Source organism: Ochlerotatus camptorhynchus, unplaced genomic scaffold, assembly GCF_037179485.1.
Source record: "Ochlerotatus camptorhynchus isolate MF236.1 unplaced genomic scaffold, CSIRO-AGI_Acam_v1.1 ptg000080l, whole genome shotgun sequence".
NCBI classification, from domain to species: domain Eukaryota; kingdom Metazoa; phylum Arthropoda; class Insecta; order Diptera; family Culicidae; genus Ochlerotatus; species Ochlerotatus camptorhynchus.
The window spans coordinates 1,084,536-1,100,586 of record NW_027040570.1 but is presented as its reverse complement, the minus strand read 5'-3'; the positions used below and the strand labels follow the sequence as shown (position 1 = coordinate 1,100,586).

Sequence of the window (16,051 nt, the reverse complement as noted above, 5' to 3'; positions counted from 1 at the left end):
AAGAGTGTACACTCAAAGATAAATTAAATCAAAAAAGCTTAAAAAGTATGCAGATTCCCGCTTCACCTTATTGAGTCCGAGCCATGATTACTTCGGCAGTAGTCATGCATGATTAAATTCGAAATAATCTTTCCAGTATTAAATATTATTCTTTTTCAATACTGATATATAAACAAAAACAGATTAAAATTCAATCAAAAATTATTAAAACAGAATCAAAAATTCAGTGCCAACATTTCAAAGGGGCGTAATTGCATTTGTAAACAATGGCTTTAGCCGTCGATTTCTCGCAAATAAATGCTCACTCTTCCAAATTAACAATGCTAGCTGGTAGAGGAAACATTTCTCTTCCTGTTGATGTAATTAATATTCATGAGTGCGCTTTTATTTGGGAGAAATCGACGGCTAAAGCCATTGTTTACAAAAGCAATTACGCCCCTTTGAAATGTTGGCACTGAATTATTAAAATTTATTCAAAAAAGATTATCTTCAATCTAATCAACCATGATTAAGCTGGGATTCATATCAAATGCTTAGTTTTTAGAAAGAGAGTATAAATTCTTAATCTTTCGAAATGATGTTTAATGTCAAATTGATTAAATTTCAGGCAAAGTGGGAATAGTTTAATTTATCAGTGTATCATTTTGTCATTTTTTACTCGATTTTTTATGCATTTCAGTTTTGAGTAGAGTGAAAGAGATAGAACCAAAACATTCTAATGCATTTGGTGAAAATGCCAGTACAATCCAGTAGTAGTGTTGCCATGTGGTACAATCCAGTAGTAGTGGTATTGCCATGTGGTTTACTGAAAAATTGAAATAGCAGGTTAGTCACCAAAGTTTTCGAGCCGCTCCGTCTGTCACTTCGTTTGTGGTTAAAGCGAGCGAGGCTTTTATGTGTACACATATTGAGTATGTGTCCGACACATAGATATCATTTGTTGATTACATTGCAAAAATTCATGTGTGGGACACATAAAAACAATATTTGAATTTTTATCAGTGTAGTTTCTACGTGCAATTCCTTTTCTGAAAACATTTTGAATAATCTGGATGCTAATTTTCTCTGAACTGACGATATTATTTTTCTTTCCGTGCCTAAATCTTCGAGGCTGTGAATCCTTTTCCCACTGGGGTTTGCTATTAAATGCCTGTCTTGTAACGCATAACGCCGCAGATTCTGATGTTTTTGTGTTGACAGTTCGAGTGACAATTTGCCTCGCTTTCGCTTCTTGTTTGTCACGGCAAGTGGGAGTGCGTGGAGTTGGAGTGGAAGAACCATCGTTCAGCAATCAGGTCACAGACAAAGGACGGAAAAAGTTTCTACACTGTCCGCATCGCAGGCTAGTATCGTCATCTTTCAGCTCGCAGTAGCAGCTCCTCTCGTCTTTTTTTTCTCGTTCGAGAGTTTTTCGATCCGTAATTTCGCCTGCCGTGCATCGAAAATCCGCGTTCGGGTGTGCCATTCGACTAGTTTCTGCGCCGTTCCAAGTGCTGAACTTTTGATTGGTGTGCGAAAGCGCACCGCAGTTGGACAATTTCCAAGTGGAAAAATCGTACGGTGGTGGTTCGGGGACGGTACGCTTTTCGTAATAAAATATTCATTTCACGTCTGCGGTGGTGGTGCGGTAGGTTGTTGTACGGAGGAAAGGACCGACCGCCGAACCTAGCCCAACCGAATCGAGTGCGTTTGTGCGAACGAGAAGGCACGAAGAAAGTGTTGTTCACCCCCTTCGGTCGGTATCTCCGAACGACAACACAGACCGTGGAACAAAGTTTTGTGTCCATCAAGCATCCAGGGGGACATTTGAGCAGGATAAAGATGACTTATCGGGAGGCCTCTCACGCCGGAAGTTGGTACACGGATTCAGGTAGGCACGGGGCTGGAAGCTTGACTTGTTCTCTTGTGTTGTTTTTTTTTTTACCCTTCCTTGCTGCTGTATCTCTTCACAGTTTTTGTTTTTAATTGCTTTCTGGGAAGTAGTTTTTAGGAAAGACAACATTTTTCTCATGTTCCTTTGTGTTCATCTTTGCTGACATTGATGTTCCCGGGGAGGACAGGTACTTTTTAGCTCGAAATCATGCATATTTAGAAAATTTCACCTTAGCTTTGGACATGCTCCACTCGATTCGAAACACTACCTACTTATAAAAATGATACTACAGGTTTTTTTTTTTTGCGTTCTTCACGTTCTTTGTTGCAGGTTCCGATCTGAATCGACAACTGTCCAAATGGCTGGACGACGCTGATCTGACATTCGGGCCGGCCCGTGCAATTATTGCTCCGTAATTATTTTCTCTTTTTTGGCATATCATTCGCTCCCGGGCGATCGAAGGGAATTTGTGTCCTTTCGAATAATTAACTCTTTACCTTTCTTTGTTCTTCTCAACAGCCACGCCGGATATCGCTACTGTGGAGCATGCGGTGCATGGGCCTACCGACAAATTAGCCCAGCTGTTGTGTAACTATCATCTTTTTTTTTTGTTCGTTTGTTTGTTGCATTCAATTGCCATCTGCAGCAAAGTTTTGGCATGCCTCGAAAGCTGGTATTCTTTGTTTCGTTCTATCTGTATGATTTTTTTGTTGTTGCTTGTAGGAAACGTGTGTTTATTTTGGGTCCATCGCATCACGTGCGGCTGTCCCGTTGTGCCCTGTCGGCGGCCCAGTACTGTCGCACGCCGTTGTACGACCTGAAGGTGGATCAGCAGATCAATGCCGAACTGGAGGCTACCGGGGACTTCAAGTGGATGGACCAGAAAACGGACGAGGATGAACACAGCATCGAGATGCATCTTCCCTACGTGGCCAAAGTGATGGAAGAGTGAGTAGTTCGAATGGTATATTTTTTTTACAGTTTTTAGCCATATTGCTGATAGGATTTACCAGAAAAAGGGTTTCGGGGTTAGCAGGAGCAGTAGAAAACAACTACTGTCAATCCATTTCAAGTGGTGTTGATGAATGGAAAGTTTGTTCCATAGGAATCGTCGTCCGACACCAAATTTAAACGGTATTATAAAAGCCTCAGGTTTTTCTTCTTCTAATGGTATGTGGTGCTAAGCTCGTTCAAGGTCATCAGTGCTGAATATTGTCTTACCATAGAGAGCGTTTAATTGGTCGTAAATGTGCAAGACCGGATACCTGTTCGAAACAGTCACATGGCTTAGATTACATGCAAATACTCTAGTCACAAACTACAGCAACAAATCGGACTGCAGGACTTGCTTGAATTGTTCGAAAGACCGGTGGCAGTCGGACTTTCACTACCACTTCGATTCATTTTTCAGTAGCTGGTCAAGACGATGTTTAAGCTAAGAGATGTTCGCACCAACCTGCCGTAGAAGTTCAGCGAGTTCTCAAGTAGCGGATTTCGGCCTGGAAAAAGCAAAGATTCTTCGTGGAACCCATATTCCCGTTGACGTTGCATCTGTAACGATGTTTGGTATACTACCAATAATCGCATAACTGTCCCATTTTAATAGGAAATCAAACAAAGATGGAACTAATATGCGATTATGGGCAGTATGACATCCAGTTTGGTCTAAAGATGTTAGCATCATCGTACGCACAGCAGAGATGACATTGTCTGCAAAAAAGCTGTCTATACCAGTCGTTGGAATGCACCCATTAGGACCACATTTGATCACATCCGGACATGTTCCGGATGCCCCTGGGAATTCCGGAAACATGTTCGGGATACGTTCAGATGTAACAAAATGTGATCTTTAATTTTAAATATTATCACCAATGGATTGGTCATTGAATGCTGATGCTATTATAGATAAACATTTCAAAAGGTCCTATCTGCATTGATCGATTTACATCAACTTTCTCTTTCATCAATAACGCAGCTGCAAAACCTTTCCCTGTTGCATTTGACGTTTTGGACGCTATCATCACATCACATCAAACTATGTGGTAGAATTAGTGTGAAATCTGTTTGCATAGCAGTGGTTATTGAAAGAGAAAGTCGATGAAGAGAATCGATCAAAGCAGATAGGACCAGGGTTCTGCATTTTCGAAACAAAGAAATGAAAATGATCTCCCCGCAGAATCGCTTCATTTCGAGCAATATTATCGAGTTACGATGAACATTCCTCCTGTCAAACATGACTTGACTATCGCTTGTTTCGTTCGTCAAGTGCATCAGTTCATTTCATTCGAAGCACAGACTTGCTTCAATTGACGCAATGAATGACTCGAAAACTGCTTCCTTCGTTTTTCCAACTTTCACTTCAATTCGGGGCTCATTCGACTTGTCAGACCGCGGCCATCGGGCTCAGGAAAAGTGTCAAGTATCCTAAGATATGGGTATTTTAGGAACGGAGACGACGCGTAGATGCTGAAAATAATTATCCGACGTCATTTTGGAATCCAATATGGCGGCCTTCATGTTTCACACAAAGTGTGAAATATCCTAAGATCTGGGTATTTTCAGACCGGGGATGACCGTAGATGCTGCAAATCGATTTTACACGCCATTTGTAGGGTTTTGACGCTTCTTATAAAACCGGAAGCCACCATCTTAAATTTCAAGATGGCGTCGGACATCGTTTTTCGGCCTCTAGATGTCACCCCGACTCCAAAAATACCAACATTGAACGGTATTTAACTGTACTTAATACTTTTTCTGAACCAAACCCGCCATCTTCGATTTCAAAATGCTGGAAACATTTCTGGCTCTCTGGCTCTGGTTTCTGGCCGAAAATACTTATGTCGTTTTCGTTTTTACTACACTACACCGGTGTAGTGTAAGCAGCAATAAGTGCGAGTCATTGACAGTTCATCATCACTTCTTTGTAAACAAAGGTGCAACCGGTAGCTACACCCTAATTTTTTTCGGTGTTCGGCAGTGTAGCACCGGTGTAGCTACACCGCAAAAACGAAAACGACATTACATTGATGGGTATTTGACAGTATTTCCCATTTTTTTAAACCAGAAGTTGCCATCTTGGATTTAAAAAATGGCGTCTGACATCGATTTTTGGCATCTACGTGTCATCCCCGTTCTGAAAATACCCATATATTATGGTATTTGACACTTACTCTCAAATCGGAAGCCGCCATCTTGGATTTCAAAATGGCGTCGTATGGCAATTTTCGATCTAGACGTCACCCCGATCCCAATCATATCCATATTGATTGGTTCGCATAAGCGTTTCCCACTTTCTCAGAAATCGAGAGCCACCACATTGGATTTCTAAATGTCGTCGGATATAGATTTCCAGTCTCTAGACGTCACCCCGATTGAAAAAAATACCTATATTTATGGGTATTTGACAGTATTTACCACATGTACTGAAATCTGAAGCCTCCATCATGGATTTAAAAATGGCGTCGGACATCGATTTCCGGCCTCTGGACGTCATCTCGATTCCAAAAGTACCCATGGGTAAACAAACCATCCGACAATGATAAATTTAATTGTGATTCTATGTGATTCACAGATCTATGCGCATGCGCTTAAATGAACCGAGTAAAAAATCAACAAAAGTCAGAAAAACTGCGCGAATTGGAATCGAACAGCTTCGCTTCAATGCGAAAGTAAGTTCATTTGACTATGAAAGACGAAATGATCACGAGCCAAGCCAAAACAAACAGCATGAAAACTGGTGAAAGTGGTTCTGTTGATATTGAACGGGATCTGCTCGAAGAGAAAATAGAATGAGTTTCAATTGAAAGTGTTGGTTGGCAGCTTCGTCGTCGCTTGACGATTTTCGATTGAAAGTGACTTTGTTGGGCCCTGGACCATTTGAAATGTTCATCGAGATTTGATGTGTCGCATTACTGTTATTATTCAAGTTCGGGCATATTCCCTGGGGGTTTCCAGAACAAGTCCAGATGTGGTCAAATGTGGTTACAGTGAATATAATGTTGAACCATCTTTGCATTCTCATGCAATTCGATGTTTCGCATGATCGGTTTAGATTCTATTCAAGTTCTGGTCTGAATTTCTATAGTAGTTGTTTCTTCTTTGGCCTAATAACCCAACATCCGCCCTGAGCATTAAATATAATCAGTTTGATATATCTCATGATAAGTTCTTGTATAAATTAAAGTTACGGACCATTTCCCTGAAACACCAGGAACATGTTCTGATGTGGTTTATGGGTCCTGTCCTCAATATGACCACAAGTTATCATGTTTTTAAAGTTCCGTTGATTTTAACATCAACATCATCACCGAATTCAGAAGCTCTATGTTTGACATATAGAGTAATAGAATCAAACTGACACTACATAGATAATCGACCAAATTAGGCCTCGACTTGTAGAAATATCGACTTATGGAGAGTACGATACATGGAAAACTGAAGGGACTGTAGAATCCATCGAGTTATAGAATATCGAGTTGTGGAGAGTTGACTATACGTATCTCTAAACTTCGCCGAATTTCATCAAACTACTGCAAATTTCGTTGAACTTTTTACTCATACAAAGCAAACTTCTTGAAAATTTGCTGCACTTCTAGAAAGTTTCTTGAACGCTGCCTCTGGATAGTGGATTTGACGGTGGTTCAGCAAGAATGATATGTAATTCATATACAAATATTGTGAAATATGTTTTTAATCCTTTTAAGATTCTTGGTGGGTCACACCTCCGACCTGGTTGCAGCAACAGTGTCGCATGAATTAACAACAACTGCCTGTCTGAGGTATCCACACCTGTTAGTGGTGCCTCATTTAATGTGTCATCATTGTCACCCTTAGTTATTTTCACACTAACAAGTCAATACTTTTTACCACTTGTTGCAAGTTATACTTTGATATCTTTTAGTCTAATAGATTCTTCTTCCACATTCGATCCCATTTCACCACTGGTAGCAAGATCGCTGATCTCTTCTAGTCTAATAAATTCCTTTTCCACATTCTGTCTCATCCTCTCTCTAATTGAGCACAACAATAAACAAGTAAACAGACACAATAAATGGGTTACAAAACATCTAGATAGAGCTGGAATTAGGGCCTGACAGTTTTTGTGAACGGTGGACCGGCATCCTCATCGATCTGAAGAAGACTTTCCCTACCCGATGGTTATGTTGGTTTGCGTGAGCGTGCCTTGAATTCCTGAAAGGCATCGAGAGAGGTCATTGTTTGCAAAGGCTGTTACGCCCTAATTCCAGCTCTATCAACTAATAGTATCTAACCTTAACCTTAACTTTCTTTCTTTCCATAACACAATGAACGAGTGAGACATACGGAAATGCAACAAACGTGTCAAATTAACTGCATTGGTAACGAAAACACAGAGGAGCGTACACCTGATGCCACACACTAAGGTGATGGTAATAAGGTCGGTGATAATATGACATTTACACAAAAGCGGAGATCAAATCAGATTGGTCAACGTACCGAAATTCGAAACTTCGATTAAAACGTGGAATCTGTGCAGCACCAGTGGAGAACACTCAAAAGCTGCAGGTCTCACTAACCGCTGTCTGCGGTATATAACTTGTGGCTGGTGGCCTCAAAAATGGATCTCAGATGTCAATGTCATCAGAGGCCGATAGCAATAGAAACGAAGTCTGCAGGCAAGCGTTTGATTATGAATTAAATCCGCCCGAAAATCGCAGCAAAGGCAAATACTAAGGCGGCGGAGCGTCAACAAGTAAATTAAGCAAGCCGATAGGAATTTGATCTGGACCCAGGTCAAGCAGCTGCCCAGAATGGAAGTCTTTCACGTTGGCCCTGTGCACCTCTGGACGTTCCCAGGTATTTGAGTACGACGACGATGGACGTTGCCCCTTGGAACGGAAATCAAAGCGAACAAACCTGATGTTGCACAACAAGCTGGCGTGTTTTTTTTTTTTATTTCTTTTCAGCAAAACAACAAAATCCTCTATCTCTCTTCTTTATTCTTTTAATCTCTTACTATCCCCTAATCGGACGCTAGTGGGACCAAAAAGCCTGCTAGTGAAAGGAAAGTCGTTATACGGTCTAGCATAGGCCACGACTAAATTTCCGTAGGTTCATGCCTGGCTTAAGTGCAGATCGGTAGGCAGCAGCCAGCCAGGGTGTGAACTGAGCAATAACAATAACTTCTAGAAAGTTTCTTGAAGCTCTACAAAGTTTCCAGAAGATCTACGAAGGTTCTAGAAGTTCATTTCTTCATACGTTAAAACGTTAAAGCTTAAGAAGCAGTGTGGGAAATATCGGCAAAAGTTCATTATCGCAAGCGAGATTTTTTCACTAGGGAAATCATCGATGGGAATTTCGCAAAGCGTTATTTCCCGAGCGAACTTTCTTGTTTGAGATTGAGAGGAACTAATATCACTCCCACTTTGACTCACCTGCAAGAGAGAACGTATGTTTAAATATATCCTAAATGTATACTTCCACCAATTATAACGCAAGGGTACCACCTACATGTATGCAACCTAAATATCATCATGCATAAAGCACATTCACTGGCGAAAGTGTGCTGAAAGTCTTTGTCATGTAGGGGAAACGCTCCTATAGTTGCGGTACGTTAGAAGCGTTAGGTTCCTATAGTTGCGCATGGAGACTCAATACACAACTATAGAAACCTAACGCTTCAAACGTACTGCAACTATAGGAGCGTTTACCCTAGTAGTTTCCGGATTTCATTTGCTGCCCAAACGAAGTTTTTACCGTTGTCGCTATAGACGTCTGAACACAAATCCCGACGAGATACGAAGCGACGGAAAGCCTGGAGAAACTTGACTGTACTTAGGTCCACGACGAGCTCCAGGTGTACAGCTGTTGTGCTGAAGCACACAAATACTGCGACGTAAGCTTTCGGAGGTGCATATCTGTGGTGATGAGGCTTGAGAATCTAGAAATCAACACCGACGAAGGAGAAAGGTCTCGAAGCGGTAACACGCTGAGTTGGAAGTTCAGCCATGAATTGCTCGACTGCCTTCGGTTTGGCTCGAAAACAGGTGACGCAGCCGTGAACAATGCGACGAGCGATGTTTATGCCTCCCAGGATCCAAAACCGCTGCCGAATAGTTTTGGTAGGCGGCTGTACAGCTGCGTGCAGAAGGCGTTCATGCTGAAAACGGACGAGAAGTGACGTGAATGGATGCGACCCTGGCAGAAGTATGTGATGGCGAGCATCATACGGTTGTGCGGAACGACTCAATCGTCCTCGGATGCGTAAAACGTTATCAGGAGCAATCATCGGATTGAACCAGCGAAGTCGTGAATTCGAGGAGACCACTTGATTTGCCTGCAGTGCCTTCCATTCCATAGGAAAGCTGTCCCTTTGATCAAGTCGAACGAGTGCTAGTTCGGCGCTACGGAGTTCAGCTGTTGTTAGCGGTGATGAAACGGTTTGCTCGGCCTTGGGTAGTCGAAGGTTTTCGAAATACCGCCACCAGTAGGCAGTGGCGCGTAACATATGCTGGTAGTTGGAGAACCTGCTTACGTATTCCTCGGCGAATGATGGCGAAGAAGTAGAAGCGACTGCAAGCGACGATTTCCTTGGCTGCCTCGTTGTCAACACCTGCGTCAACTAGAACTGTCCACGATTCCTTTTCTCCTCGAAGCCATGGAGGACCTTCAAAAAAATCCGCCTTGGATGTGATTCGCAGCGCTTCGGAGAACTTCTGACCTCAGCAGACAGAAGTGCGCCACAAAGCTCTAGGCGCGGAATGCTTTGCTGTTTGAGTGGAGACGTTAATAGAGCGACCTTGACTTCACCTGACTCATTCGACGATCTGATGTAGGCACACGATCCGTATGCAGCTAAAGAGGCGTCCGAGAAAAAGTGCAGCTCCACAGAAGAAGCATTTGGGAGTATGACGAATCGATCAATTCGCAGAGCGTTCAGGTGGGGAAGTTCGGTGTAGTATTCGACCCAGCGTTTCTTCATCTGCTCCGGTAGTTCCTTGTTCCACTCGTACTGCTTTCCGCTGTAATCTTTCAATCCCCACAATGCTTGCATGAAGTTCTTCGCGATGACTACGACCGGACCCACCAAACCAAGTGGGTCAAACAGTTTGGCGATGCAGGAAAGTGCGCTTCGTTTCGTGACGACTGGTGAGGACTTGGTTTTCGCTTCAGGAACGACGTATTTCAACTTGTCAGAACAGGGTTCCCAGTGTAGACCCAGTGTCTTGATGGCCTGATCCTTGTCGAAATCCATCGAAGACTGCAAGGCACGTTTGTTTTCCGGAATTCCTTCTAAAACTGCAGGGTAATTGCTCGCCCACTTTCGTAGCTGCATTCCAGCTGAGTTGAACATGGCATCCATTCGCTCCCGTAGTTCGATTGCTTCGGCGACAGTCTGTGCGCCCGGAAAGAAATCGTCGACATAAAAATCCTCACAGGTTGCCTTCTTCTTCACTACTCGGTACGGTTTTCAATTTGTAGATGCGGATCGGATCTTATAGTGAAGGACGCCAGAATATCAGATGAAATCGGCAGTCTCTGGGAAACAAAACCATTTGCCGGTACATTTTGGCGACGTCAGCAATCATCATGATAGGATGCAGGCGAGATCGCATCGTTATGGACCGCAAATCTTCTTGAACAATTAGACCCATAGCGTTGTTCAGGGAAATTCCGGTGGAGCTCTTGCAAGAAGCATCGAAGATGATACGCATTTTGGTTGTACTGCTCTCCTCGCGAATGACTGGATGATTTGGAAGGAAGTATGCAGGCCCTGACGCTGCATCTGATTCGTCAGTTCGCTCCATGTGTACCAACTCTTCGTACTCGTCCATGAATTTACGATATTCGGCGGCTAATTTTGGATCGCGCCCGAACGACCCTCGATCAGGCGAAAACGGTGGAGTGCAGTACGTTTATAGGCTCCTAATTTGTCCAGAACAGCTTCCTTGAACGGTACTCGTACTATGTACCGTCCATCCTCGCAGCGACGTTGCGGACTACGGAAGATCTTGAATGTTGTTCAGGAGTTTTGCCACTGATAATTCAACCGAAAACCGAATTAACCAGACACGGAAGAGATTCGCCAACTCGACGTGTCGAAGGAGATTGAAGGCAGATCTACGGTGACCTTGGGAAGAATGAAGGCGTCGATGGTGGTGGAAAACTTGTATATCCGAGACTTCACTATCGAGCGGAACATGCAGCAGACTTCGTTAGACGCTTGACCAATCCCTGCGATCGGAAGATTCACCTTATGTCGCCGAACCTCACTCGTTCTGATGCAAAGCAGCATTCGCTGCCTGAATCCAACAAAGCTCGCACTGGATGCTCGTTGCCACTATCGTCCACTATGATGATGATCGCTGTGGCTAATAGTACCCTGCTCCTGGATTCGTCTTGCGTTGTACAACTCGAAATGCCAGTATGCGCTGCTGGCGTGGCTGACACCGGTCCGCTACTACTGCCCGCCTGGCCGGAAGCACTAGTCCTCGGTACTTGCGGCAGCTGCTCTCCAATGAACATTCCTTCGCCATGTGACCCCGAGGCAGACAGTTTCGGCAGAGTTGATTGATTCGAAATACTTGTTTTTTCTCGTCAACAGCCATATTTGCACATTCGGACGTGTTGACTTGAACACGCTGGACATTTGCACGACCCCTGCTGTATATCACCGTGATTTCCTGAACGTGGAGGGTTGGGCTTCTTGATGTTAGCTGGAGTTTCCGAAGGCTTGTTGGCAACCGTCTCCAGCACGTTGACTCGATGTTGAAGAAACTCGACTAATTGCTGGAATTTCGCTGCATCGTTTGCCTCCGCGTATTCTTCCCAATCACGCCTCGTTACTGAATCCAATCGCGTACCTACTGAGCAGATGTATGCTCGGAATTTTCCCCGCAGTTGTTTGAGGATCTTAACATTAGTTTGGAATTTGTCGATCAACGAATGTAATTCCACTGCCGTTTCACGCTTAATGCAGGGAAATTCAAACAAGGACTGCACGTACGTCCGTTTCAAACGCCGAGGGTTTTGGTAGTGACTCAGCAGCAAATTCCATGCAACGGAGTACTGTTCGTTGCTAATCGGAATCGTTTGAATTAGTTTAAGTGCTTCGCCAACCAAAGAGGAGCGTAAATAGTAATTAAGGTGGGATACATTGCTCGTGTTATCAATGGGTCGGGCAGTAGTAGGTTGGGCTTCATTCTGGTTTAACAAAAGTAGCGTACCTTTTACTCGATAATAGGCTCGTTCGAATTCCGTGCGCTCCTTCAAGTATGCCTCCAAGACTTCATCGGCTTCTTCCAGCGTCTCCAACTCCGCCTGAACAGCATTGAATTCCGTCCACAGCGCGATTACGTTTTCCAAACGAACAGACATCTCGCACTTGTCCTTGTCCGCTTGGTAGCTGGATACGAATGCCTTAATCGAAGCAAACGACATGAAGATACTGCGTTTGCGGTTCTTTCGACCACGCAGCTTCCGCTAGCTGCCGACATACCGATGAGCGATGGCAGGATCTACGAACAAAACACCGCGTAGACCGCGCTAAATTGCATAAAAGGATTGGAATCTTAATCACCTGGTCACAGGCAGAATTTGCCTTGTATTTTTAATCCAAATCGCTTCCTCTCTCGGGTTGAATGTTGCAAATCGAGTTGGCGGAATTCCAGTCGTTCGGTGGGATGAATGTTTATGTGCGATGGCTGCTTCTGTTGATAATCGACCGGTCTCGAAGAGGTGAACTGATCCCGGGACTATCGACCAATCCAATGGCAAATTTGAGTGCGACCTCGAGGCCGTAGTTGGCTCTCAGCGGTCCTTTCCGAAGCAACTCGGTGACCACAGTAAAAACTTCCAGAACATGTACACAAAATACCGATCTCGTAGACCAATTTACAGAATGTAAGTTATTGAAACCGCACTCACCTTAGTTATCTCGTATTGGCCGGGCGGATCCCTATTGCCGCCCAAATCCGGCTCGAAGGACCAGTAAAATCTGGATGCAACTTACAAAGTGTTCTTTGCTGCTCTACTTCAGCTCCAGCCGTGCCAATAAACTCCGATTTGGTGAGGTGGGTTGGGTTCAACCCGAGTTCAAGCTTAGCATGCAATTTCTCGGATTTGCAATCACACACGAAAATTACACAAAGAACAACAACAGTTTATTGCAATCAAACAATACTGTTTAGACCTAAATTTATTTTACTCTTAATCTAATAACGACACAAACAAATAAAAAAAATGCGATCTTTTCATCCCGACGCGCGCGGTCGAACGGTGGATGATACCCGTCGTGTGTCATGCACTGACTTATCATCGACGGGAAAGTAACCAGCATCACCGGCTCGCCCTTGGATAGGTAGCCAAAGATGACGACAGGTGGTAGTGGTCAACGGTGAGTGACCGATGGCCTGGTATAGGCGACTGCTTCCTCCTGATGACACCTGGATACCGTTGCTGAACTACCTAATCTAGAAAAAGAAAACATCAGCAGAGTGGCAGAAATTAAGCGAGATAATTTCATTCTACTCCGCGACGAAACATGACATTGGAGACAAGAACCTTAGCTAGCTGGATTCTCAATTTTCTGTGAAATAGATTGAGAGAGCGAAATCGGAATTCTCTTTCGGAATCGTTTGCTTAACTGTTTCGCACAGCTCGTTCGGAAACTTTTGTTCTCATTTCGTTCGCGATTTTCCCATAGCTAGTTCTTCAGCGAAATGAGAACTGTGAAAGAACTTTCTTTGAAAATGAACTTTCCAACACTGTTAAGATGAAATCAATTGAATTGAAAATCTTATCTTGGGATCCCACCGGTTTCCGCAGATGTTTTGTACGTTTTCTCACACACACGTGTCCTGCCGATCATATGTGCTGAACTTCTCAGTATCTTCTAATTCGGAGACAAACCAGCCCTTGGCTAAAAGTCGTCTCGATAATAAAGGAAAATCTTCTAATGTTTCCCAACAAATCAAAATAACCTAAAGTCGATTAACCGTAGAAAAGGCTCTGATTTTGTCGATCAACAGCTACACTTACCTGGATTGAAGTGTAGATTTATATAAAGACGTCGTTGAAAACTTGTACTCATACAATTTGCATCATTCATTGGTTATACAGTGACAACTTTCGTCATATTTACATTCCAGACAAACTTACTTGATAACATATTTCAATGAAGTTATCGTCTTTAAACACCCCTAAATCAGTATATGAAGCATAGCAGATATAATCCAGTAGGCGTGGTTTGTGGACAGCCCCTTAAGTATATTTTATAGTACTGTACCTGTAACATGTCCTCCGGATTTCTCAGCACAAACAACGTTGAATTCTACTAAACAGTACTTCCGAAAGCAATGATCGTTCAGTTGTATCCGGTCGTCGGTCGTCATACATACGTCTTCGCAACTGATTATTGCGTAATCTGATCTAAACCTCGACGTAGTTCTTCCTTTCGCTACATTTTCTTTCAATTTCAATTATTGTTTCTCTCGCCCAGTACCGCTCGTTTCGAATGTGGATTTCAGCATGATGCATCTCCAGCTGTAAACGTTCGAAAAGTCCACAATGCTTCGGCAAACCTTTCAGTTGTTAGTGAACACCCGAATCGACAGATGCATTCCTTGAGCTTCTCTGCCGTCGTTGACACTGTCTTCTTCTTCTTGGCTGTTACGTCCCAACTGGAACTGTACGCCTGTCCTCAACTTAAACTTCTTGGAACACTTTCACAGTTGTTAATTAAGAGCTTTCTAAGTCTGTACCATTTTTGCATTCGCATATTGTGTGGCAAGCACATTGATGCTCTATGTCCAGGGATAGCGAGAAAACTTCCAACCCGGAAATTTGCTCGACCGGATCGGGAATCGAACCCGACAGGGTATGCAAACAATCATCTCATGCCGAACGCTTCCCATGACCAGAACCGCCAAGAAATCACGAAAACAACCCTATCTACAATCCGCAGCTTCCGTGACCAGTTCACAATCGTGCCAATCATGGTCGGCTCGATCAGCAGTGAGTGGGAGGAAACGTACGGCAAAATTCTGGCGCCGTACTTGGCCGATCCGCAGAATCTCTTCGTTATCTCGTCCGATTTTTGCCATTGGGGTGCCCGCTTCCGGTACACGTACTACGAGGAATCGCACGGTCCCATCTACAAGTGGATCGAGGTACTGGACAAGATGGGTATGGACCTGATCGAAACGCTGAAACCGGAGAGCTTCAGCGAGTACCTGCGAAAGTACAACAACACGGTCTGCGGCCGGCATCCGATCGGTGTGCTGCTCCAGGTTAGTATTCACTGCATTTCTATTGGTTCACCCCGGATTGATTTGTTCTTCTGTTCTGCAGTCGGTAGATGAGCTGAAGAGACGTGGCTACCGGATGAGTTTCAAATTTCTCAAGTACGACCAAAGCAATCAGTGCTGTGATAAGAAGGACTCCAGCGTTAGTTATGCCTCAGGGTCGTTGATTTTCGAGTAAGGCCACGTTTTAGCCAACATACTGGAAAGTAAAAGCAACATGTATTAAATAAGGAAGCACATCGATCGAAACAACATAGGTAACGGATGAGATATTGCTAAAGAGTGAGAACAATAATACAGAAAAAAGGAGGCACGGATTTAAGACGAGAAATGACACTTACTAAAATGAGAGAGATACGGATCGAGAAAATTTTAATATATACAATTTCCGTCATTCAACTCATGCTGAATAATAATTATATTTACTTAGATTGATAGCGTGTGTATCAGCAAAATAACAAACCGTGTTTGTCTCATCGTTTTTATTAGTAGCATATGAAAACTCCCGTTAAGTTTTAAGAACACAGGAAAACCACCCTCGTTCATCCTAGGCGAGAGATATTATTTAGTTTGCAACCCGAATCCGATTTAGAGAATCATTCACTGTAGATCTATGTAATGAATATGAAACAAATGTACCTACTGTTTTGTTCTTGTTAGTTAGAAGAGGTTTTTCTCCCCTTTCATGTAGGCAGCGAGGTTTTTTTTTCTTCTTTCGTTTTGTTTGCCAATGTCTCTGAAGCCATGAGGCTAACAGGTTCAGACTTGTGTAATACAACATAATCCATTTCTGTATTGCGAATACAAAAATGCTTGAATCAAAATTCAACAAATGATGTTGTTTATTCGAAAGAAAAGTTCAGACTTGAATATCCCATACCAGCGATTGGGTGCC

General features: G+C 43.4%; 1 protein-coding gene across 1 annotated transcript; it reads left to right on the top strand.

The window, feature by feature from the left end:
• Window positions 1-1,243: 1,243 nt before the first annotated feature.
• Window positions 1,244-15,368, top strand: LOC135697951 (protein MEMO1). Its single transcript, XM_065217807.1, has 6 exons — window positions 1,244-1,870; window positions 2,204-2,285; window positions 2,393-2,461; window positions 2,597-2,821; window positions 14,817-15,141; window positions 15,203-15,368. The coding sequence occupies exons 1-6, from the start codon at window positions 1,822-1,824 to the stop codon at window positions 15,332-15,334; spliced, it is 882 nt and encodes a 293-aa protein (XP_065073879.1). The 5' UTR covers window positions 1,244-1,821; the 3' UTR covers window positions 15,335-15,368.
• Window positions 15,369-16,051: the final 683 nt, after the last annotated feature.